The following is a 25674-nucleotide window of genomic DNA, read 5'->3' on the forward strand; positions in this document are numbered from 1 at the left end:
GGCTGATTCATATCAATGTATGACAAAACCCACTGGAAAAAAAAAAAAAAATAATTAAAAAAAAAAAAAAAAACAAGTGGTTGACCAGTTTTCCCAGCACCACTTGTTAAAGATGTCTTTTCTCCATTGTATATTCTTGCCTCCTTTGTCGAAGATAAGGTGTCCATAGGTTTGTGGATTTATCTCTGGGCTTTCTATTCTGTTCCATTGATCTATGTTTCTGTCCTTGTGCCAGTACCATACTGTCTTGATGACTGTGGCTTTGTAGTAGAGCCTGAAGTCAGGCAGGTTGATTCCTCCAGTTCCATTCTTCTTTCTCAATATTTTTTAATTGGAGGACAACTGCTTTACAATATTGTGTTGGCCTCTGCCACACATCACCAACAAGCATCAGCCCCCTCCCCACGTCCTCTCCCTCCCGAGCACACCTCCCATCTCTCACCCAATCCCGCCCCTCTGCGCTGTCACAGAGCACTGGGCTGAGCTCCCTCTGTCACAGAGGGAATCTATTTTACATATGGTAACGGATATGTTCCCATGCCACTCTCTCAATTCATCCCACCCACTCCATCCCCCGTGTGTCCACATGTCTGTTCTCTACATCTGTGTCTCCGTTGCTGCCCTGCCCATAGGTTCATCAGTAACATCTTTCTAGACTCCATATGCATGCATTAATATACAATATTTGATTTTCTCTTACTTCACTCTGTATAATAGGCTCTAGGTTCATCCACCTCAAGTTAGTCCCAGCAGCACCTAGTCATGTTCTAAAGACTAAATGAGATGGGTATATAAAGAGGTTGGTTGGTAACACATGCTTTCTCCAGCCCCATGTTCTACTTTCAGCAAATTTCCCTCTCGCTCCTTTCTATCAGGGCACGTCACTCACCACACTCAAAGCAACACTGTCCGGAGCCCTTCTGGCCGTGTGGTTCTCTGGCTTCCGCAGTAACAGTACCAGCTTTGTTGACACAGTCTCCCCCCACTCCTCCCCTTCTACCTTCATCATTGGTCTTAGCAGCTTGGGAAACAGGCACAGGAGTGGCAAAGAAGAAAAACCAGGTTACTAGCATGTTTGTTGACATCATCAAAACCCACCCTTGAAATAGCATCCATTTCTCTCGCTGCTGTCTTCTCACAGCTCCCAAACGACTCCTTGATTCTACTGGCCATGTCTTCACTTTTATACACTCAGTAGAATTATGCTTTTTTAAGCAATTTTCAATCTGTCAACACAACCACATGTGAAAAAAAAAAAGTACATTTTATAACAGGCGACAGTACTTTTTATGGATCTGAAGAAAAAAATCAAGATGTCTTCAGAGAAGAACGTTAATGTTTCCCTGAGTCCAAAAATGACAACAAAGATTCTTAAAATGTCCTCTTAAAAGGTAAAATGCCACCCCAATTTCAACTTAATTATATCAAAAACTTTTCTTAGGCTAGTGGAGCAATTTCATTTTTTAAGTGCTCACTGTAGTACCTACATTATGTTTTGACTTTAGCAGCTTGAGTTTATTAATATATAACTGTTTTGATAGAATGGATGGAGAAGTAAGGCCATTTTTAAAGCTGAAAAGAATAACAATATCTGAGAAGAGAAAGAGGGGGAGAAAAAATTGGCAAGTCTGTATTTACTTCTGAGAACAGTAATGTTTCAGTTATAGAAAACGCTACTGGTTCATAACATATTAAATGAGAGAACTTTAGGTATATTTGTGAAAAGTATAGGTGGATAAAAGAGTAGAAAGATTAACCTCAGAAGCTGAACACTCATTAAGTTCAAATAGTGGGGATGGAGTTTCCTATTTTTGTGCTTCTATATTTCCTAGATTTTTCTACAATAACCCATATATTTTTCTAATAAAAACAGAACCTTTTATCTTAAAGTACAAACTATTTTAATACAAAGGAAACCAATGAAACTTTGATATTGGATCTATAAAGATAGAATCTATTTATATACATATAAATAAAACTGCACATTTGTGGGCCAGACAACTGTTTTTCTTTTCCCCCAAACACATGCACAGAACTGTTTTGAATTTTATAAGCACGAAGTATGGAAGAGCCCTTTCATGCCATAAGAAATGTGTTGTGTTGATGTTTTTAAAAATAAACTTCTGAACTATCAAAAAGAATGCAGATCAAAATCAGTGAAGAGATAGATTTTAAAAAGCTAAAAAAACTATAAAACTTGAGAGTCCGGCCAGAGACATGCTACAAGCATCAGTGATACTGAGGCTACTAAAATTTAGGTCGCTTGACAAATACAAAGGGCCAAGAACACGGTGAATGGATAACTTATTTTACACATGATAAAGAGTGTTTTTTAAAAATCTTATAGAAGAGGACTTATTTTTAATGTTGCAAATTAGTTATATAACCCTGGATAAAGTATGCTTATGTACGGATTCTTCTATCCTCTATTTTCCTCAAATCCAATCATTATTAAACAGTTTCTTTTCATTTATTGGCAATATGGCAACATCCTGACTCTGGCTCAGCTACCCTGTTGTTGCTGATCTGATCTCACTTAGAATTCCACTTACCTGATTTTAATGACATTTGGCTTATATATCATCTGCCTCCTCTAACCTTCCACTGCCATTTTCAAAGCCAAATAAGGTACTTAGATAATAAAGGAAGATGCTCTGTATAAACTAAGCCATAGAAAATGAAGGTGGAAATAAATTTAAAACATGCCATCATTGAAACAACATGATGCTAGGATCTAGGACTACATTTCACTTAAAGTTTTCAAATTATCCCATAAATTAAATACTTTTTAAAAAAATTTTTTTATTAAATTAAATACTTTTGACAGAAATAAAGGCAGCATCCAGTTATTACTTAGTTTCTATGTTTAACTACATAATTATTAGGTCTGAAATGTTAGCCACATAACCATAAACACAGCATAAAATGACTCTTTAACCAGAGTACATTCTTGAAACTTAAAATTACAAGAGAAATTCAGCAGTGTCAATAATAAGTCTATTTGCAAACATTTATCATTATGCTTCCTTTCCTCTCTACTGGAACTTGGCATATTTCCTTCACAGTTATCTTTTTATTTTTTTTTTGTTTAAAAAGTCTGTTATAGTTTATTTATTTATTTTAAATTTCCATTTATTTTTATTAGTTGGAGGCTAATTACTTTACAATATTGTAGTGGTTTTTGCCATACATTGACATGAATCAGCCATGGATTTACATGTGTTCCCCATCCCGATCCCCCCTCCCACCTCCCTCCCCATCCCATCCCTCTGGGTCTTCCCAATGCACCAGCCCTGAGCGCTTGTCTCATGCATCCAACCTGGACTGGCTATCTGTTTCACACTTGATAATATACATGCTTCGATGCTGTTCTCTCAGATCATCCCACCCTCGCCTTCTCCCATAGAGTCCAAAAGTCTGTTCTTTACATCTGTGTCTCTTTTTCTGTCTTGCATATAGGGTTATCGTTACCATCTTTCTAAATTCCATATATATGCATTAGTATACTGTATTGGTGTTTATCTTTCTGGCTTACTTCACTCTGTATAATGGGCTCCAGTTATCTTTTTAAAAAAACATATTTAAAAGAAATTCTTCAAGAACAATATAACCAGGAAAAGAAAGCAAAACTAAAATACAATGCTGTCAATAAAAACGTATTAAATATAAAACTTTCAGTACTAAAATGTAAATCTGGAACAATAATTCAAATATTTTTTAAAAAGCTCCAATAAAGAAGTACTGCTTACTAATTCTTACTAATGAGATTGATCATTTTTCTAAAAGCTTATTTGCTATTTCCCAGTAGAAGCTGTTTTGTCCATTTATCTACTGCATGTTTTCTTGCCAACTTGTATGAGCTTTTTTTTTTGTATGAGCTTTTTATATGTAATATGGGATATTATCCCTTTCTATCATATATATTGCAAATATTTTCACCCATATTTCTTTTTTTAAAACTTCATTTGGTTTTTAGTTAATGTTCTCTCATTTCTTAGTCATAAGTTCATTATGGTTAGTATATAACATAATAAATAAATTGAGGAATTGCTTTTTCCACAAATGATAATTAGTGGAATAATATAGTGCTACTAAGACTTTCAGCACAAATGGACAGACAAGCCTCATTCTTGGTTTGCTACTTAGAAGAGACATTACAAAACACATTTAAAAACAACTATATAATTTTCCAAATGATTCAGAACTGTTCAAAATGATGAGCAATGTATAAGTCATGAAATGAACACTGTTGTCTGGGAAGGCACAACAATAGCAAATACAAGGTACAAAATTCACTGAATTATTCACTGAATTACTCAAGCCTAATAACAAAAATTAAACACAAATTAATTTATACTTGGAAAATAAAAACATTAATCCAATAAATAAAATTATGACAAGTCCTTTTTCCCCCCTTTAAGGTGATTTACTGTAACTATGAAAAGGAGTTAATATTATTTTTCTTTTTTATGAATATTTGGAAAATATTACTGTGCAAAATAATTTATCTTCAAGAATATTAATTTTAGAAGTCAAACTAAGGCTAAGAAAATGAAAATAATGGCACAGAAAGTGATAAGACAAAAGTTAAAAGCAGAAGGCCTCCTATTAAAATAATCACTATACTGATGCAATGAATATATGTGTATATGGTGCATCAAGAAATTCCGGTATACAAAAACCCAAATTTACATGATGAAGTATTAACAGGTGTTTATTTTACACAATGATGCTTGGTTTCTAAAAGGATTCAATACAGATTTTCTAAATGATCATTTTCTTCAACAAAGTTAAATGCATCCAATTTTAATCTCTCTTTGAGACAGTGATCCAGGCTTCCTCTTTGGATGATGTTACCAGTTCATACTTCGTTTCAATAACTTGTCCCTGCACAGAAAGCAGCTGCAGCCTCCTCAGCAGGACACTTAGAAGCACAGTGGCCGCCATGTAGGCAAACCTGGGCAGGGAGAGAGTGACGGGTTACCGAAGACGAACGATTATTTATACAGTTTCACGTCTAAATTTAGTTTATACAACTTATGCAGATTGTTCATTCTCATCGACAGTGATCAGCAACATTTTAAGTGCAAAGTCTGACATCTTTCGTGTTCCTTTATCATCTCACCTCAGCTCTGGGCATTCCCGTGCGCCTGAAAATCCAAGCAAGCAGAAAGTTCTCACTGCAGAGTCGTCATCGAAACGCTCTGGGTGAAACCTAGAGGGAAGATTCAGGGCTGGTCAAACAGAGCTCCACCAGCAGGGCACGTGTTTACACTGTAAGGACACAGGCGTGTAACACCGTGTAAAAACTACTAAAGACAGAAACTGCTGGCACATTACATTTATTTTTTTTATTTTTTCATTATATTTCATTTTGACCTTTTATGTCCTAAACTACTGAACATGTGTCTCTTTTTGCTTACTTTATTATTTCTAAACAATAGGTGCAAAATACATTTCTCTAGAACCATCAAGGAATAAAAGTGTTAACAGGCACTTATATCATTTATGAGATTTAAGGATAAATCACACAAAATCACCTGGTGAGTATTTACATTAAGAGTGTTCAAAATATGTTACATGAGACCATCGAATCAATATGCAAAGCATTTTACATTGCCTTTTCAATTAAATTTCATTTCTTAAAATTGAAGTCACCAGACTTAAAATTATACACATCAAAATTATATTACATGAGGCCCAGACTTATTAACAAGTGAAGGAAATGTTGGTAAATCATCTGCCTGCAATGCAGGAGACCCAGGTTTGATTTCTGGATCGGGAAGATCCCCTGGTGAAGGAAATGGCAACTCACTTCAGTATTCCTGCCTGGAGAATCCCATGGACAGAGGAGCCTGGCAGGCTACAGTCCACAGGATTGCACGAGTCGGACACGACTTAGAAACTAAACCATCATCACCAAGGATTTTTTACCCTACAGAAAAAAAGTTTTAGTCTATAAACAGTCATGGGGAAATGGATATATTAAAACAAAATAATCAACCCACCAACTTTTAACTTGTGAAGTTGCTCAATCGTGTCCAACTCTTTGCGACCCCATGGACTGTAACGTACCAGGCTCCTCCATCCATGGGATTTTCCAGGCAAGAGTACTAGAGTGGGTTGCCATTTCCTTCTCCAGGAGATCTTCCCTACCCAGGGATTGAACCTGGGTCTCACGCATTGTAGACAGACGCTTTACTGTCTGAGCCACTGGGTAAGTCAACCCACCAAGGAGCATGAACATTCCCCTCAAGACAAAGACTTAATGCCAACGGAAATGGAACTGAAGTCAGCCAGTCGCTCTGCATGGCGCTTAGTCAGGTCTCCAACATCACTCAAGAGCAAGAGCCCAGAAAAAAAAAAAAACTCCCCTCAAAAACAAACATTTTTAAAAGATCTAAACTCTACTATGAGAGAAAAAAAAATCTGCTTTCATAGTCTTTTTAAAGAGTGTAAATTATCTTTTACTTTTGAGATATAGTCTATTTATATTAGAGTCTATAGAAAAATTATATAAAATATAATCAGCTTTTCCTTTTGTAAACTAACTTGAAAATTGGGACCCCAAGTGTTTACTTGAAGATATCTATGTTTCCAGGATAAAAGAAAATGAAGCTAGCTTTTTCCAACTTAAAATTTTTTTTCTTATTTTATATTGGAATATAGTTGGTTTACAATGTTGCATTTATTTCAAGTGAACAGCAAAATGATTCAGTTATACATACACACAGATCTATTATTTTTCTGGTTTCTTTCCCATATAGGTTATTACAGAATATTGAGTAGAGTCTCCTGTGCTATACAGTTGGTCCTTGTTGATTATCTATTTTACATATAGTAGTGTGTATATGTTGATCCAAATCTCCTAATTTATCCCTCACTCCCACTTTTCTGCTTTGGTAACTGAAAGTTTTGTAAATCTGTGAGTCTGTCTCTGTTTTGTAAATAAGTTCAATTGCATCACTCTTTCAGAGTCCACACATAAGTGATATCATGTGATACTTGTCTTTCTGTATCTGACTTACTTCACTTAGTATGATAATCTCTAGGTCATCCACGTTGCCGCAAATGGGATTATTTCATGCTCTTTTATGGCTGAGTAATATTTTTGGGGGGCTCCAAAATCACTGCGGATGGTGACTGCAGCCATGAAATTAAAAGACGCTTACTCCTTGGAAGGAAAGTTATGACCAACCTAGATAGCATATTAAAAAGCAGAGACATTACTTTGCCAACAAAGGTCCGTCTGGTCAAGGCTATGGTTTTTCCAGTGGTCATGTATGGATGTGAGAGTTGGACTGTGAAGAAAGCTGAGTGCCGAAAAATTGATGCTTTTGAATTGTGGTGTTGGAGAAGACTCTTGAGAGTCCCTTGGACTGCAAGGAGATCCAACCAGTCCATCCTAAAGGAGATCAGTCCTGGGTGTTCATTGGAAGGACTGATGCTGAAGCTGAAACTCCAATACGTTGGCCACTTAATGAGAAGAGTTGACTCATTGGAAAAGACCCTGATGCTGGGAGGGATTGGGGGCAAGAGGAGAAGGGGACGACAGAGGATGAGATGGCTGGATGGCATCACCGACTCGATAGACATGAGTTTGAGTAAACTCTGGGAGTTTGTGATGGACAGGGAGGCCTGGCGTGCTGCGATTCATGGGGTCACAAAGAGTCGGACACGACTGAACGACTGAACTGAACTGAACTGAATATTCCATTGCAGGTTTCCCTGGTGGCTCAGTGGTAAAGAACCCACACAAGTTCAATCCCTGGGTCGGGAAGATTCAGAGAAGCCTAGTGGGTTACCATCCATGGGGCTGCAAAAGAATAAGGTACAACTTCACGACTAAACAACATATTCCATTGCATATATGTATCAGATTGTCTTTAACAGTTTCTCTATTGAGAAACACAGGATGATGCCATGACTTGACTATTGTAAATAGTGTTCCAATGAACACTGGAGTCTATGTATCTTTTTGAATCATGGTTTTCCCCAGATGTATGCCCAAGAGTGGGACTGATGGATCATATGGTAGCTTGACTTTCAGATTCTTAAGAAACCTCCATACTATTTTCCATAGTTGCTGTAGCAATTTACACTCCTATCAACTGTGTAGGAGGGTTCCCTTTTCTCCACACTCTAGCATTTACTGCTTGTAGATTTTTTGATGATGGCCATTCTGACCAGTGTGAGGTGATACCTCACTGTAGTTTTGATCTGCATTTCTCTAATAATTGGCAATGCTGAGCATCTTTCATATGTTTTAAGCCATATTCACTAACAACTAAAGAGGAAAAAGAGAAATTAAGGAAACAATATTATTTACCATCACATCAAAAAGAGTAAAATACCTAGGAATAAACCTACCTAAGAAGGTGAAAAACCAATACTCCAAAAACTATAAGACACTGATGAAAGAAATTGAAGATGGCACAGATGAAATGATATACCATGTTCTTGGACTGAAAGAATCAATATTGTCAAAATGACTATATTACACAAGGTAATCTACAGATTCAACACAATCCCTATCAAATTATCAGTGGCATTTCTTGCTGATCTAAAACAAAAAACTTAAAATGTGTATGGAAACACAAAAGACCACAAATGGCCAAAGCAATATTGAGAAAGAAAAACAGAGCGGGAGGAATCAGGCTCCCTGACTTCATTCTGTACGATAAAGCTACAGTGATCAAAACAGTATGATTTTGGCATGAAGACAGAGATCAATGGGAAGCCTAGAAATAAACCCACACACCTATGTCAACTAATCTACGATAAAGGAGGCAAGACTATACAGTGGAGAACAGACAATCTCAATAAGTGGTGTCCAAAACTGGACAGCTACAGTTAAAAGAATGAAGTGAGAACATTCTCTAACACCATCCACATAAATAAACTGAGGATGGATTAAAAATATAAAGATAAGACCGGATACCATAAAACTCTTATAGGAGAACACAGGCAGAAGAACACTCCTTGACATAAACCACAACAATATCATTTTGCGTTCACCTCCTAATGAAAATAAAAGCAAAAACTAACAAATAGGACCTAGTTAAACCTAAAAGCTTTTTTTGCACAGCGAAAAGAAAACCATAAACAAAGTGAAAAGACACCACACAGAATGGGATGAAATGTTAGCAAATGATGTGACTGACAAGGGGTTAATCTCCAAAATATACAAACAGTCCATGTAGCTCAATATCAAAAAAACAAGCAACACAATCAAAAAATGGGCAGAAGATCCAAAAAGATATTTCTCCAAAAAAGACACAGAGACATCCAACTATTTTGTTAAATATCTCACAATTTTAAGGATTAAAAAATAAAAATGAATAGGTAACTTAATCTCAAGTACTGAGGTTTTTTTTAAAAACTTCTGTAACACTTATTTTATTTGTTTATTTTCAGGGTAAGAGGTAATCCCAATTTTATTTTCCATCATGAATTTAACTCAATTTACAACACAAGATTATAAAATATGTAGCAAATGACAGTGTTATCCAAATACTAGGCTTTCAGAATTTTGAAAATACACTAAATTTTCTAGGTATGTAGTCAAACTCCTTCCAGAGAAGGATCGGGAGATAGGCATTTTGCCGGCTCCCTCTGCATTGAAGTGTGGGGGCTAACCACAGCCAGTACCTCCATGCCCATTAACATGTGCTTCTTTGTTTGCTATGATCCTGTGGGACTTATAAAGGCAAGATGTGCCAGTTAACAGTTAACGAGGGCACATCCCTCCCTCGATGGCAGCCGTAAAAGCCGGGACATCCAATGTGTATGAAAGGGAGATGCTGGCAACTTGGTTTTATGGTTGGAGTGAACTAGAAGAAGATTGGGCGTGTGTCCACTGGCTCCCGCAGGCTCTGGAGGGGATCTCAGCCAGTATTTCTACATGCATGCTCATGAAGAAGCTGGGTCTTCAGGCAGCAGCTTGTAAAGTATGCAATCAACCCCCTTGCAGGGAAAGCCTGGGAGACAGGATCTTCTGCCCGTCCCTTCTGTGCTGAGCCCTATGGGGACAGCCATGGCGAACACGTGTGCTCCCAACATGCTCCCGTTAAGGACTGCTGCTTTGCTACAGTCCTGGGCAACTCAGGAGCGCAACTCAGATGGCATCTGAAGTAGATGTTCTGGGAGCCCATCCCTCAGGCGGGAGCATTTAAAACTGGGGCACAAACTGTGTGGTTCCAAGCCTCTGATCCTCAGGGAGAAGTGAGAGTTGGATGTTCCCTCCTGATTGTATGGCACTGTGCTGGGGGTGGAGTTTATGGCAAGAATGTGTCTCAGCCTTTCCCACCTGCCTCAATGCGGGTATTTTCTCATTTACCTAATGTGGAGGAGTCACTCAGCTAGTTCCTGGATTTTTCTCAGAGGGAATTGCTCTACATGCAGAGCATCTGTGTGAGGAAGGAAATTCATGAGCCTGCTGTATCACCATCTTGGCCTCAGTCCATACTAAGGATTTTAATGTTTGCCTTAGTTCTTTTTAGTTGAGAATTCTATTTCAGTCTGGTTTTTTTTTTTAAGCTGATAATATTTCATTATTTGGTATAGAGTAGTATTTACATTATTATCCATTTAAATCACAAAATTTGACTCAGGGTTTCTTCCTCTGAGACACCGCCAATACAATAAAAGCAACAATGCATTTATTTCTAGAAATAAATCATGTCTAGACAGTGTTCTATAAGGAGAATAAGGTAATGTCAGTTACTCAAAAAGGAAACTTATAAAAACCACAATGAAATATCACCACATACCCATTAGAATGAAAATAAAAAATAGAAACAATAGTTAATGCTACTGAGGCTACAGAGAAGCTAAATCTCTCAAACACTGCTGCTGAGAATCTATAAAAAATAGTCTGGCAGTTTCTTGTGAAATTAAGTATGCACTAACCATATAACCAATCATACTCTGGCATTTTTCCTAAGAAATGAAATGCCATGTTCACACAAAACCTCATACACAAATGTTCATAAGAGCTTTATTCATATAAGCAGAATATTAGAAACAAGCCAGATGTCCTTTAGTCGGTCAAAGGGTAGAAGCTGAACAAACTCTGCACATGTAGACTACTACTTAGCCATAAAAAATATGCAACACCCTTTGTTGATCTCAAGAGCATTAACTTTAGTGAAAAAAGTCGATCTCTCAATCTTCCTCTGTGTGATAATTATATTTAAACTGTAATTAATCGATCATCTGTCTCTACAGGGTCTACCTCAGTCCTATGTACATTTTGGCTAGTGTGACGCGGTCTCTCAAGGATCATCTCGAGGCAATGACACAAATTAATCTCTGGAGTTTCCACAAGGGATGGATGATGAGGTGTCCAACTGAAGAAAGCTCTTCCCCGGCATACAACATTACTAATAACATTTCCTAAATTCGACTGCATTTGATTCCTAAAAATGGTTTCTACATTTTAGCATACATTTCTTTCAGTAGCTACAATCTATGGCCCTGATTCTCTGAGTATTTTGAGGATAGGAACAGTGTCAAAAATTCTAGCAAAGTTCTTATGCTTTTTGTATTACATCTAAAAGTTGACCAAAAATTTGGCATTTTTCCACATGAGAATTTTTTTAAGATTTTAAAATGTGAAATTTTAATTTTTTATAACTATAAGTTATAACATTTTTATTTTACCAATGTATGTCTTTCATTCTGCTACAAAAGCCCCTTGGAATATTAAATTTACTTGAGTTTTTAGCAGATTTTGTATTTAATTTATTAATAGATTTCCCTTTAATATCACTGTAACGTGAAAAACTAAAATGACTTAATGCTTAAATGTCTCTGCCTTATACTCTAGAAGTAGGTTTTTCTTTTACTTTAACCATGCCACCAACTCTGCCCCCTGCCTGTCACATAGCTGTCTTAGCTCTCATCAACTCAACATATAACCTTCTTGCAGGCCAGTAGATCTTAACCTACTTCTTTAAGGCAGATTTTACCAGATGAAGGAAATGGCAACCCACTCCAGTATTCTTGCCTGGAAAACCCCATGGACTGAGGATCCTGGTGGGCTACAGTCCGTGGGGTCGCAAAGAGTCGGACACGACTGAGGCGACTTCACTTCACTTTACTGAGGAGGCAAACAGCATCAGCTTTGTTCTTCACCTTTCCCCTCCCTTGCTGTTCTCCCACACAATATACACACAACACCTATTTCAACCAAAGAGCTCAATAAATGAGACCAACAGAATGAAAACAAAGAAACTGCATACGAAATACCCATTTACCAGTGACAGAATTCCAAAATACCGCTGCAATTAAAGGATAATTGTAGAGATTAAGTAATTAAATAGATCTTGGGACAGAAGGGGTGATAGGAGAAATAAAGAGTAGAAGATAGCAGATTCATGAAAGAAGTACTGAGCAGAAGATATACAGGGAAGGGGGTGGCTTTCTGTTTTTATATCACTGTTACATACTGAATTTCTCCTCAAAACAGAAAAAAAACACAAATCATGCAAACACATAAAAATTAAGAACTGCAAAGACAATGACAGAAATTTCCTACTTGTATGGAGATGACCAAGTACTGGGATCCTGAAGCACGACTCCAAGGGCGTACAGGACAAGGGTCTGCAAAAAAAAAGATACTCTGGTTATGGACGGGCTAACAGAGACAAAAGGACGCCCAGAAAGCCAACCTATAAAAGTATTACATAACAGTAGAAAACACAGCCCATTACTTTGGTGATCTCACAGTGGGAAGGTATCCCTTAAGCATGTCACAAAATACTGAAGTTATAAAATAACAGACTTCACTATGTGAAAATTTAAAACCGGCATCCAACAAAAATGAAACACACCATAAAACTAGTAAAAGATAAACAACAGACAGAAAAAAAAGATTTGCCATATAACTGACAGAATTAATATGTATAATCTACAAAAAGACATAAACTCACTAGAAAGAAAATAATTCACAAAAGAAATACAAACTGTGAGTATATGTATGAAAAGCTATTCAATCTCTCCAATTATCAGGGGAAGCAAATTAAAATTATGAGATAACTTTTCATATATGATTCACATAATATATAAAAGATTCATAAATCCAGAGGTGGTAAAGACTATGGAGAGGAAAAGCATTCTTATACACTGTTGCTCAAAATATAAATTGCCTTTTAGAGGCAATTTGTAGTAATGAAAAAAATTAATATCAATCTAAATTTTCATCAGTGAGGATTATTTAAATTATGGCCCATTCATACAATGCAGTACTATACATCCATTAAAAATAATGAATTGGATCTATAGTAAGTGCCAGTTGTATTAACTGCCTCAATAAAAGAAGAAAATTATAAACAACATATAAAGAGTATATTTTCACATATAAATTAGGTCTTTAAAATACATACATACATATGTATATATACATAGAGTAGTACGTATACACAGGAAAAAACCTACAAAATATACACTACACGATTCACAGTAGTACCTAGGGAGAAAGGAGTCTTTCTTTTATGTTGTTTGAACCTTAAAACAAGCATATATTATTTTGTAATTTAAAACAACTGTCTTTTATTTAACAATAGGTAGCATTTATTGGATACTTTAAACAATAAAGCTTTAAAAATACACGCTAAAAGAGTTGAAAAGAATAACTGAATGGGTTAAGCATACCAAATGTTTCCTACCTCCCTAGGAATAATAAATTTGTCAATCTTTCCTTCAATATCTTGAAGCCGGGCAGAAACTGGGGTCAGTTTGGCAGTCCGAACAGTTTCACAAAGCACTTGCCGACAATACCTGTTTAAAAAAATTTTTTTTGAGGATCCTTATTTTGGGAAATTGATTTGGGAATCAATTTGAAATGTATATACATTTTAAAGTGTCATTCAGCAATTTTAATAACCTTCCTAACTTGAAATAGTCATCATAATACTTATTTGCTTAAAATACAGTGTATACTAGAAGCATATAAAGTTTAGGTTTAGGTGAGTAAGAATTTAAACAAATAAAAACAACTTTAAAAGTACCAGAAGAAAACACAATATTTTTAAAATTTGTGTGCAGAAGCATCCTTTATTTTTAATAAAGGATTTAATAAAAATTTTAATAAGACTTTTCTACTTCAAAATTAGAAAAAATATTGAAACAATGATGGATATCATAAAGAAAAACACCATGACTATGGAAAATTTTCTACATACTTGAACTCATCATTAAGTAAAATTAAAAGCCAAGTAGAAAAATTATTTACTGTAAATATATCCTTAATGCATCAAAGCTCTTTAAAAATTCCAAATTAAAATGATCAAAAAAATAAATAAATAAAATAAAATGATCAAACATCCCAACAGGAATATGGACAGAAAATATAAAAGCAATCCACAAAAAAAGAAAAAAAATTGCAAATATCATGGAAACATAAATGATACTCAACTACTCAACCTCATTAACAACAAAAAGACTGCCAATCAAAGCAAATTTTTTTACCTGCCAGATTACCAAATATAAACAAGAGTATTGTCATAGAAAATGCTAATAAAAAATAGGGAAATGGACATTCATACTCGCTTGGGGGAGTATAAATTGGTACAACCTTTCTGAAGGATGCTGCACTGTGCTGAGTCGCTCAGTCATGTCGGACTCTCTGCGATCCCATGGACTAGCCCTCCAGGCTTCTCTGTCCATGGGGATTCTCCAGGCAGGAACACTGGAGTGGGTTGCCATGCCCTCCTCCAGGAGATCTTCCCAACCCAGGGACTGAACCCAGGTCTTCTGCACTGCAGGCAGATTCTTTACCCTCTGAGCCACCAGGGAAGCTCTGAGGAAGGCTAACTTGGCAATATATATGAAAATATAAAGTCTGCATTACAATGAGAGGACTAAAAGCCAAAATATATTGAAATCTTGCTATGCACCAGTTCTGTTAAATAATTTCTATGCAGTATTTCATTTAATCCTGATAAGAAACTCATGGGTATTATTTTTTTAATTTTATAGATTTTAAAAATGAGGCAATTGTTTAAGATCACACAGCAGGATGAAACAGAGCACTCAAAGCTGGTGTACTGGGACAACACAGAGGGATGGGATGGGGAGGGAGGTGGGAGGGGTTTTGGGATGTGCACCCGTGGCTGATTCATGTCAACGTATGGCAAAAACCACCACAATGTTGTAAAGTAATTAGCCTCCCAATTAATTAATTAAAAAAAAGATCACACAGCAGGTAAGTGGTATTGACAGGATTCAAACCCGTCTGTTACGCCATAGCCACTAACTGTAAACACTACACTACTGCATACATTCTTAAATAATTATCTCATTTCTCAGACCTTATTAATAGAAAGATTTGGAAATATCTGCAAAGATGTAAGCACACAAATATTGATTTTTATAATTGCTAAAAACATCAAAAGCAGAAAAGGAACATCCTTTTCTCTTTGAACAAATATTTTTTTTCTTTCAAACAACAGCTTTCTGATTTTTATTAAATATGAATCTAGAACATTCATAGCTGCCTCTTCTTTTTTTTTTTTTTTCCATTTATTTTTATTAGTTGGAGGCTAATTACTTTACAATATTGTAGTGGTTTTTGCCATACATTGACATGAATCAGCCATAGATTTACACGTATTCCCCATCCCGATCCCCCCTCCCGCCTCCCTCTCCATCCCATCCCTCTGGGTCTTCCCAGTGCACCAGCCCTGAGCACTTGTCTCATGCATCCAACCTGGGCTGGTGATCTGTTTCACCCTTGATATTATACTTGTTTCAATGCTATTCTCTCAGAACATCCCAACCTCACCTTCTCCCACAGAGCCCAAAAGTCTGTTCTGAACATCTGTGTCTCTTTTCCTATTTTGCATATAGGGTTATTGTTACCATCTTTTTAATTTCCATATATATGCGTTAGTATACTGTATTGGTGTTTATCTTTCTGGCTTACTTCACTCTGTATAATGGGCTCCAGTTTCATCCATCTCATTAGAACTGATTCAAATGAATTCTTTTTAATGGCTGCGTAATATTCCATGGTGTATATGTACCACAGCTTCCTTATCCATTCGTCTGCTGATGGGCATCTAGGTTGCTTCCATGTCCTGGCTATTATAAACAGTGCTGCGATGAACATTGGGGTGCACGTGTCTCTTTCAGATTTGGTTTCCTCGGTGTGTATGCCCAGGAGTGGGATTGAACAAATATTTTTTAGGTACTTACTACATTAGAAGCACTGCATCAGATACTAAGCTACAACAGTGAACAAGACAAAACCATCAAAGAAGTTCAAAGTCTAGCTGGCAGGGGAAAGTACAGAGGAAGGAACATCAAGTATGAACAATAAAAAAGGCACAGTAACTGCTATGATAAAGGAAGCTCAGGGTGCTGGGGACCACGGCAGGAGCACCCAGCTGGAGAAAGGACTTCACAGATGAATAAACACTTAGCCTGAGACCTGAAGGAAAAACTGGACTCAGCTAGAGGACAGAGGAAGGGAGAAGGTAGCCGAAAGTCAGAAGATTAAAAGTAGTGTTTCACTATAAAACTCCTAGAGGAGAACATAGGCAAAACACTCTCTGACATAAATCACAGCAAGATCCTCTATGACCCACCTCCCAGAATATTGGAAATAAAAGCAAAATTAAACAAATGGGACCTAATGAAACTTAAAAGCTTTTGCACTACAAAGGAAACTATAAGTAAGGTGAAAAGACAGCCCTCAGATTGGGAGAAAATAATAGCAAATGAAGAAACAAAGGATTAATCTCAAAAATATACAAGCAACTCCTGCAGCTCAATTCCAGAAAAATAAATGACCCAATCAAAAAATGGGCCAAAGAACTAAACAGACATTTCTCCAAAGAAGACATACAGATGGCTAACAAACACATGAAAAGATGCTCAACATCACTCATTATCAGAGAAATGCAAATCAAAACCACAATGAGGTACCATTACACGCCAGTCAGGATGGCTGCTATCCAAAAGTCTACAAGCAATAAATGCTGGAGAGGGTGTGGAGAAAAGGGAACCCTCTTACACTGTTGGTGGGAATGCAAATTAGTACCGCCGCTATGGAAAACAGTGTGGAGATTTCTTAAAAAGCTGGAAATAGAATTGCCATATGACCCAGCAATCCTACTTCTGGGCATACACACTGAGGAAACCAGATCTGAAAGAGACACGTGCACCCCAATGTTCATCGCAGCACTGTTTATAATAGCCAGGACATGGAAGCAACCTAGATGCCCATCAGCAGATGAATGGATAAGGAAGCTGTGGGACATATACACCATGGAATATTACTCAGCCATTAAAAAGAATTCATTTGAACCAGTCCTAATGAGATGGATGAAGCTGGAGCCCCTTATACAAAGTAAGCCAGAAAGATAAAGAACATTACAGCATACTAACACATATATATGGAATTTAGAAAGATGGTAATGACAACCCTATATGCAAAACAGAAAAAGACACAGATGTACAGAACAGACTTTTGAACTCTGTGGGAGAAGGTGAGGGTGGGATGTTTTGAAAGAACAGCATGTATATTATCTATGGTGAAACAGATCACCAGCCCAGGTGGGATGCATGAGACAAATGCTCGGGCCTGGTGCACTGGGAAGACCCGGGGGAATCGGGTGGAGAGGGAGGTGGGAGGGGGGATCGGGATGGGGAATACGTGTAAATCCATGGCTGATTCATATCAATGTATGACAAAACCCACTGAAATGTTGTGAAGTAATTAGCCTCCAACTAATAAAAAAAGAAGAAAAAATAAAAATTAAAAAAAAAATAAATAAAAATAGTGTTTCAAATTTGAGGAAACAAAAGCATTTCAGGAAAGCTGAAATGCCTCATAAGCCAAAATAGTGGGTATAAATTTTATCTTAAGTGCAACCAGAAGGATCTTAAACAGGGGAGTATGATCAGATACAACTCCCCAGATATAGAACGATGACTAGCACAGTCATTCTCAACTTTGACTACACATTAGAATCATCTGAGAAGCTTCTGAAACTTTCTGATGCCCAGAGATTGTTGGTTTGGGATTAGTCTCAGGTAAGAAACACCTGGAGTAACAGGCAAATTTGGCCTTGGAGTACGGAATGAAGCAGGGCAAAGGCTAATAGAGTTTTGCCAAGAGAACGCACTGGTCATAGCAAACACCGTCTTCCAACAACACAAGAGAAGACTCTACACATGGACATCACCAGATGGTCAACACCGAAATCAGATTAATTATATTCTTTGCAGCCAAAGATGGAGAAGCTCTATACAATCAGCAAAAACAAGACCAGGAGCTGACTGTGGCTCAGATCATGAACTCCTTATTGCCAAATTCGGACTTAAATTGAAGTAGGGAAAACCACGAGACAATTAGGGTATGACCTAAATCAAATCCTTTATGACTATACAGTCGAAGTGAGAAATAGATTTAGGGGACTAGATCTGATAGACAGAGTGCCTGATGAACTATGGATGGAGGTTCGTGACATTGTACAGGAGACAAGGATCAAGACCATCCCCGTGGAAAAGAAATGCAAAAAGGCAAAATGGCTGTCTGAGGAGACCTTACAAATAGCTGAGAAAAGAAGAGAAGCAAAAAGCAAAGGACAAAAGGAAAGATATTCCCATTTGAATGCAGAGTTCCAAAGAATAGCTAGGAGAGATAAGAAAGCCTTCCTCATGGATCAATGCAAAGAAAGAGAGGAAAACAACAAAATAGGAAAGACTAGAGATCTCTTCAAGAAAATCAGAGCTACCAGGGGAACATTTCATGCCAAGATGAGCTCAATAAAGGACAAAAATGGGATGGACCTAACAGAAGCAGAAGATATTAAGAAGAGGTGGCAAGAATACACAGAAGAACTGTACAAAAAAGATCTTCACAACCCAGATATTCACGATGGTGTGATCACTCACCTAGGGCCAGACATCCTGGAATGTGAAATCAAGTGGGCCTTAGGAAACATTACTACAAACAAAGCTAGTGGAGGTAATGGAATTCCAGCTGAGCTATTTCAAATCCTGAAAGATGATGCTGTGAAAGTGCCGCACTCAATATGCCAGCAAATTTGGAAAACTCAGCAGTGGCCACAGGACTGGAAAAGGTCACTTTTCATTCCAATCCCTAAGAAAGGCAATGCCGAAGAATGCTCAAACTAGCACACAATTGCACTCATCTCACCCGCTATTAAAGTAATGCTCAAAATTCTCCAAGCCAGGCTTCAGCAATACATGAACCGTGAACTTGCAGATGATCAAGCTGGTTTTAGAAAAGGCAGAGGAACCAGAGATCAAATTGCCAACATCCGCTGGATCATCAAAAAAGCAAGAGAGTTCCAGAAAAACATCTATTTCTGCTTTACTGACTACGCCAAAGCCTTTGACTGTGTGGATCACAAGAAACTGTGGAAAATTCTGAAAGTGACGGGAATACCAGACCACCTGACCTGCCTCTTGAGAAACCTATATGCAGGTCAGGAAGCAACAGTTAGAACTGGACATGGAACAACAGACTGGTTCCAAATAGGAAAAGGAGTACATCAAGGCTGTATATTGTCACCCTGCTTATTTAACTTACATGCAGAGTACATCATGGGAAACTCTGGCTGGAAGAAGCACAAGCTGGAATCAAGATTGCCAGGAGAAATATCAATAACCTCAGATATGCAGATGATACCACCCTTATGGCAGAAAGTGAAGAAGAACTAAAGAGCCTCTTGATCAAAGTGAAAGAGGAGAGTGAAAAAGGTGGCTTAAAGCTCAACATTCAGAAAACTAAGATCATGGCATCCAGTCCCACCACTTCATGGGAAATAGATGGGGAAACAGTGGAAACAGTGTCAGACTTTATTTTTTGGACTCCAAAATCACTGCAGATGGTGACTGCAGCCATGAAATTAAAAGACGCTTACTCCTTGGAAGGAAAGTTATGACCAACCTAGATAGCATATTAAAAAGGGGAGACATTACTTTGCCAACAAAGGTCCGTCTAGTCAAGGCTATGGTTTTTCCAGTGGTCATGTATGGATGTGAGATTTGGACTGTGAAGAAAGCTGAGTGCCGTAAAATTGATGCTTTTGAACTGTCATGTTGGAGAAGACTCTTGAGAGTCTCTTGGACTGCAAGGAGACCCAACTGGTCAATCCTAGAGGAGATCAGTCCTGGATGTTCACTGGAAGGACTGATGCTGAAGCTGATACTCCAATACTTCGGTCACATCATGCGAAGAGTGTACTCACTGGAAAAGACCCTGATGCTGGGAGGGATTGGGGGCAGGAGAAGAAGGGGATGACAGAGGATGAGATGGCTGGATGGCATCACCGACTCGATGGACATGAGTTTGAGTAAACTCCGGGAGTTGGTTTTGGACAGGGAGGCCTGGCGTGCTGCGATTCATGGGGTCACAAAAAGTCGGACACGACTCAGCGACTGAACTGAACTGAACTGAACTGAACTGACTGATGTATATTTTTAAAGCACCTGAAGAGATTAGTGTACAGTCACTGGCTCCAAGAGCAATCTGGAGTAGCTCAGTTGATAAAGAATTTGCCTGCAATGCAGGAGACCCCAGTTCGATCCCTGAATCGGGAAGATGCACTGGAGAAGGGATAGGCTACCCACTCCAGTGTTCTTGGACTTCCCTCGTGGCTCAGCTCGTAAAGAACCATCTGCGATGCAGGAGACCTGGGTTTGATCCCTAGGTTGGGAAGATCCCCTGGAGAAGCAAAAGGCTACCCACTCCAGTATCCTGGCCTAGAGAATTACAATGACTGTATAGTCCATGGGGTCACAAAGAGTCAGACAAGACTGAGCGAGTTTTACTTTCACAGGAGGAAGAAAGACACAAGGCTGTTGAAATGCCCCAGACAAGTTGGTGGTGCTCCTCATGGGTGGGTGGGGGGCGGCGGGGACAATGGAAAGAATGAAAACTAAACTTCTAACGAAATACTGTTTGGAAAATAAAATCAATAGAACTTACTCACTGACTCGATGTGGTGGAGTTACTACGTATAGGACACTGTCTACAACACGTTAAGAGAAAACATGGAATTTACAGAAGAGTTACATGTTTTGTATTTAAAAATGTTTTTAAATTTTTTGTTTTAAATGCATACATATAAATGTATAGAAAAAGTCTGGAAAAATAATACAGATAATTAACAATTGTTATCTCTCTTGTCCTCATTTACAAAGGACACTCACCTTCCATGTCATACACTTCTGCATAATAAAAACTTCAAAAGACAAGTTATGTATTACTTTTTAAAACTGTAATCAACAAAGCTGTCAACATTTTAAAGAATCCCTAAGAAATGTCTCCTTGTAAAACCATGGTTACGAGCTCTTTCTAACGGCTGTATCCGTGTCTTCTTTTCTAGAGCTTAAAGATGCCCTCCAAAGTAAGGCTGCTTACTACCCAGTCTCAGGCTTCCAACCCCCTAAGAAGTAGTCACAGTTGCTATTTTTAAAAACCTTTTACAATAAGTTATTACTTACACATAAAAATGCTATCTATTTTACCTGTACAGTTTGATGAATTTTAGTCATCCTATATGACTGTGTGACTACAACCACAACAAAGATATGTAACAGTTCCCTCTCCCTAGAAAACTTTCCTCACGCCTCTTTGCAGTTGATCCTCTCCCCATTTCTGGCCCCAGCCATCACTGCCCTACTTTCTATCACAATAGCTTTGCCTTTTCCAGAATGTCACCTAAATGAAACACATTGTAGACAGTTTTTGTGCTTGACTTTTTTTACTTAGCATAATGAGATTAATCCATGTTGTTTTGTGTATTGATATTCTGTTACTTTTTATTACCTGGTACTATTCCATTGTATGGACATAACACAATTTATCTATTCAACAGTTGATGAATATTTGGACTACTTCCTGTTTTTTGCTATTATGAATAATATTGCAATAAATGTTTGCATGCAGGTCACTGTGTGGACATGTTCTCATTTCTCTCGGGTAAATGCCTGGGAGAACTGCTGGGTCATACTGTACAATTTCATAAGATCTTGCCACACTGTTTTACAATAGAACTGTACCATTTTGCATTCCTACCATCAATGTATGAATGTTCCACTTATAGACATCACTGATGCTATTTCATATAGGCCCATGTAAGTTTCCCAAGACTACCTTATGATTTTAAAAAAACAAATTAAATCATCTATTAAAATCTATATGTAAATACTTTTCTTGGCCTCCGGAGGAGACAAATTTAATCCGGGGCCAGAGACAAGGCTGGATCGCTCAGAGTTTTTGTGTAATAAAGTTTTATTAAAGCATAAAGGAGATAGAGAAAGCTTCTGACATAGGCATCAGAAGGGGGCAAAAGAGTATACCCCCTGCTAGTCCTCAGCTGGATGTTATACAGTCACTAGCAGTCTGTTAATGAAAAGAAAGGAATGTCTTAAAACTCAGAATGCCACCAGATAATTCATCCCAGGCCATAAAACGATTGACTTGAATCTTGTAGAAAGGCAGATTACCTAAATCCTATAAAAATACATAGCTTTCCTACATATTAGCATTAGTTTTAAATAAGATAAACCAATTCAAATTTTAAAGATATCCCCGCCCCTCCCCCTTTCCTCAGGTTCTTACCTGAGCTCCTCAATTTTCTCTGAAGTGATAGGTCCCTTCCCCAAAACTTGGTCAATCTCTTCATATAGTTTTTTCTGAATTTCCTCATAGGTGGTTAAAAAACAGACTGCCCAGGTGCACACTAAGTGAAAATTTATAATAATAGCAATGAAAGCAGCAAATTCATAGCTTGGGTGCTGAATAAAAAACAAACTTACTATTTTTCAGTATTTTCTTTCTTTTTCCCCCTGATACAGAAGATACATAAATGCTACCAGAAGATAAAACAAGATTGTTCATGAGATTTGTGCTTCATTCAACATAACACAAACACAGAATATTCTCAAAGACAGTGAAATCTAGAAAATTTCTTTTTTTTTTTTTTTAAATGTATTGTTGTACTTTTATTTTTGTGCCAGGTCTTCCTTGGAGTTTGCAGGTTTTCTCCAGCTGCTGCAAGTGGAGTCTACTCTCGAGTTGCAGCTCGAGGGCTTCTCACTGTAGCGGCATCTCTTGTCTAGCGTGGACTATCGGGCACTCCAGCTTATTAGTTGTGGGCCCTGGGCTTAGTTGCCCCTGGGCATGCGGGATCTTCCCAGACAGGGGATTGAACCTGTGTCCTCTGCATTACAAGGCAGATTCTTAACCACTGGACCACCAGGGAAGCCCCTAGAAAATTTCTTTCATAAAACTGACAAGGAGTCAAAGGCACTTGATGCATTTTACCTTAAGCAAAACAGTAATGATAATAAATAAACTTCACATCTGGGGAAGTGTTAAATGCTAGCAACTGTGATGGACTGGTTCACTTGACCATGTAAAATAAAATAATTGATTTGTCAGTTTCCTCAGGAGCCCTAATGAAATGATTCACACAAATCAAAATAGCAGGAGATTTACCTAGAAATCAGTGTTTCTAAGTTTTTACTTGTAACACTGGTTCAAGAACTGAAACTGATTAGTTGCTTAGGACAGTGGGTCTCAAAAATCTCCTGGGAGTCAGAGACTGTGTGATGACACAATCCCACCATCCACAGATCCTCACTTAGCAGGTTTAGGGTGTGTCCAAGGTATCTATATTTCTAACAAATATCATAATTATTCTGATGAACACCAACACTGGAGTTCACTGGCTTATGGCTTACTTTTTCTTAAAATGGCTTACAGATTATAATCAAGGAAATCAAAAGGTAAGAAAATCAATTACATAATAAATATAAAATAGTTATATTTCCCTTAGAGATCCACTGGGATTATAACTATTCAAATGGAACCATCCAGACATACGGCATCTCTTTCCTTAGATTAAGCTTGACATGACTCTATCTACAGCTCTACTTTTTCTGTGTCAAGTACTTTTCAACTGTGTTTAATAATTTCTATTTCTACTTATTATTGCTTTCCTGAGCTAAAGGGCTAGCCTAAATTGGCCTTAAAGTTAAATTTTTAAAATATTTGCCGAAGTCACATATTATCCAAATCCAATGTAAATACATAATTCACTTTCTGCACTTAATATTACTATCAGTAAAATCAATAGATACCTGGTACTCAATTATTTTGATAATTTACTCTCATCCAGAATTCATAAAAGGCATATGAGTTAACTCACTTTAACTTTTTTCGTATATATGTTTCTTTATTATGGCTTGTGAGTGAACTGCAGAACTTCTATTTCACAAGTGATGTGAAAACTTATGCAGATAGTATATATGTACATGTATGCAATTTTACAATAATATGTAGTAATATATAACATTGAAAGATTTAGCACAAGGATTTGGATACAGTAGGCACTCTACACCCTGACTGACTACATTATTTAAAATTAATATAACTGTTTAATAACCTCAAACACTGTTTTTTTTATACAACTCTATTAAAAAGTATGACAGTAGCTTTAAAATGTGATTTTAAGCCACTTAATGTTCTTTAATTACAATGTTGAATCAAGACACCAATTTATAGTTGGAAACCGTGGAGGTCATCCTTATTTTAGAAGAGGAAAAAAATGTAGAGGTCAGTATCCTGCTTCAGGCTACTAAGTCGCAGAGGAGGGACTTTAATTAAGGTTTCCTGCTGATCTGGCCTCTCAAAATTTCAGAGGTGCTTTAAAAAACAATCAACCCACATGCAAAGAAATAGCAATACTCAAATTTTCCCCCAAAACTACAAAAAAGATTAAAATATTAAGTCAACCTTGGAAATGATCAATTTTTGTAATATCCAGAGTACAACTGATTCAGATTTTTTAAACATTTATTTATTATTATTTAATTATTTGGCTTCACCGAGTCTTAGCTGCAGCATGTGGGATATAGTTCCTCGAACAGGGATCAAACCTAGGCCCCTTATATTGGGAGCACGAAGTCCAGCCACTGGACGACCAGGAAGTCCCTGATTCAGATTTTTTGAAGGTCTTCAGAAAAGATACATTTTAACAGTAATACATTTTTTAAACAAGTATTTTTTTAAAGGTTCAAGACATTATTTTTGACACATGCTTACCTATATTCCACTTAATCTATAAAATCTGGACATCTCTAGATACCAAAAAATTATACAAAGAAGAAAAACTTACAGGAACTTCACATTTGTACTTATCCATTTTTAATTTTCTTAAACAGAAAAGTTGTGAATGAAATCCTTCAAGTAAAAATAAATTCTTTAGATTTTCAACTTGTGTTTTAATACTTCCTTTAGCATTTTCTGTTAACATAATTTTATGGATATACAAAGTCTTAAAAACTGTATAAATAAATGGTAGTCTGATAAACTCAAAACCAGTAAGAAAGCTTAGAAGTATCACCCATTTTAGAATTTTAAATAATAATCACCTTTAATTTCACCAAGAAGTTCTTTCAAATCATGATTTCTGTGGCCTATATTCGCTGCTGGTAGATCTTATTAATAGCAGACAGGATTGAAGTCAAAGTGAAAAGCCGCAGCAGGAAACTGAAAAGCTTACAGCTCTGGTTGGAAAGGTGTCAATAGCAGTTCATTTTAAAGGCACTAACTAGAATTCACAATCCATAAACTGTGTCAGGAAATTTATGGCAATGTTCAGAGGTGACACAGAGCACCTGGGG

General features: G+C 37.2%; 1 protein-coding gene across 1 annotated transcript in view; it reads right to left on the bottom strand.

Moving 5' to 3' along the window:
- Positions 1 to 4687: 4687 nt before the first annotated feature.
- LOC133060955 (cytochrome P450 20A1) overlaps positions 4688 to 25674 on the bottom strand; it is a 46598-nt gene continuing 25611 nt past the window's right edge. The window contains exons 9-13 of the mRNA XM_061148965.1: positions 22607 to 22727; positions 13671 to 13782; positions 12542 to 12606; positions 5126 to 5215; positions 4688 to 4957 (exon numbers count right to left, since the gene is read on the bottom strand). Coding sequence (XP_061004948.1) covers positions 4807 to 4957; positions 5126 to 5215; positions 12542 to 12606; positions 13671 to 13782; positions 22607 to 22727 — 539 coding nt within the window. The 3' untranslated portion in view covers positions 4688 to 4806. The remainder of the gene's footprint in view (positions 4958 to 5125; positions 5216 to 12541; positions 12607 to 13670; positions 13783 to 22606; positions 22728 to 25674) is intronic.

This window comes from Dama dama, chromosome 8 (genome assembly GCF_033118175.1).
Source record: "Dama dama isolate Ldn47 chromosome 8, ASM3311817v1, whole genome shotgun sequence".
Lineage (NCBI taxonomy): Eukaryota > Metazoa > Chordata > Mammalia > Artiodactyla > Cervidae > Dama > Dama dama.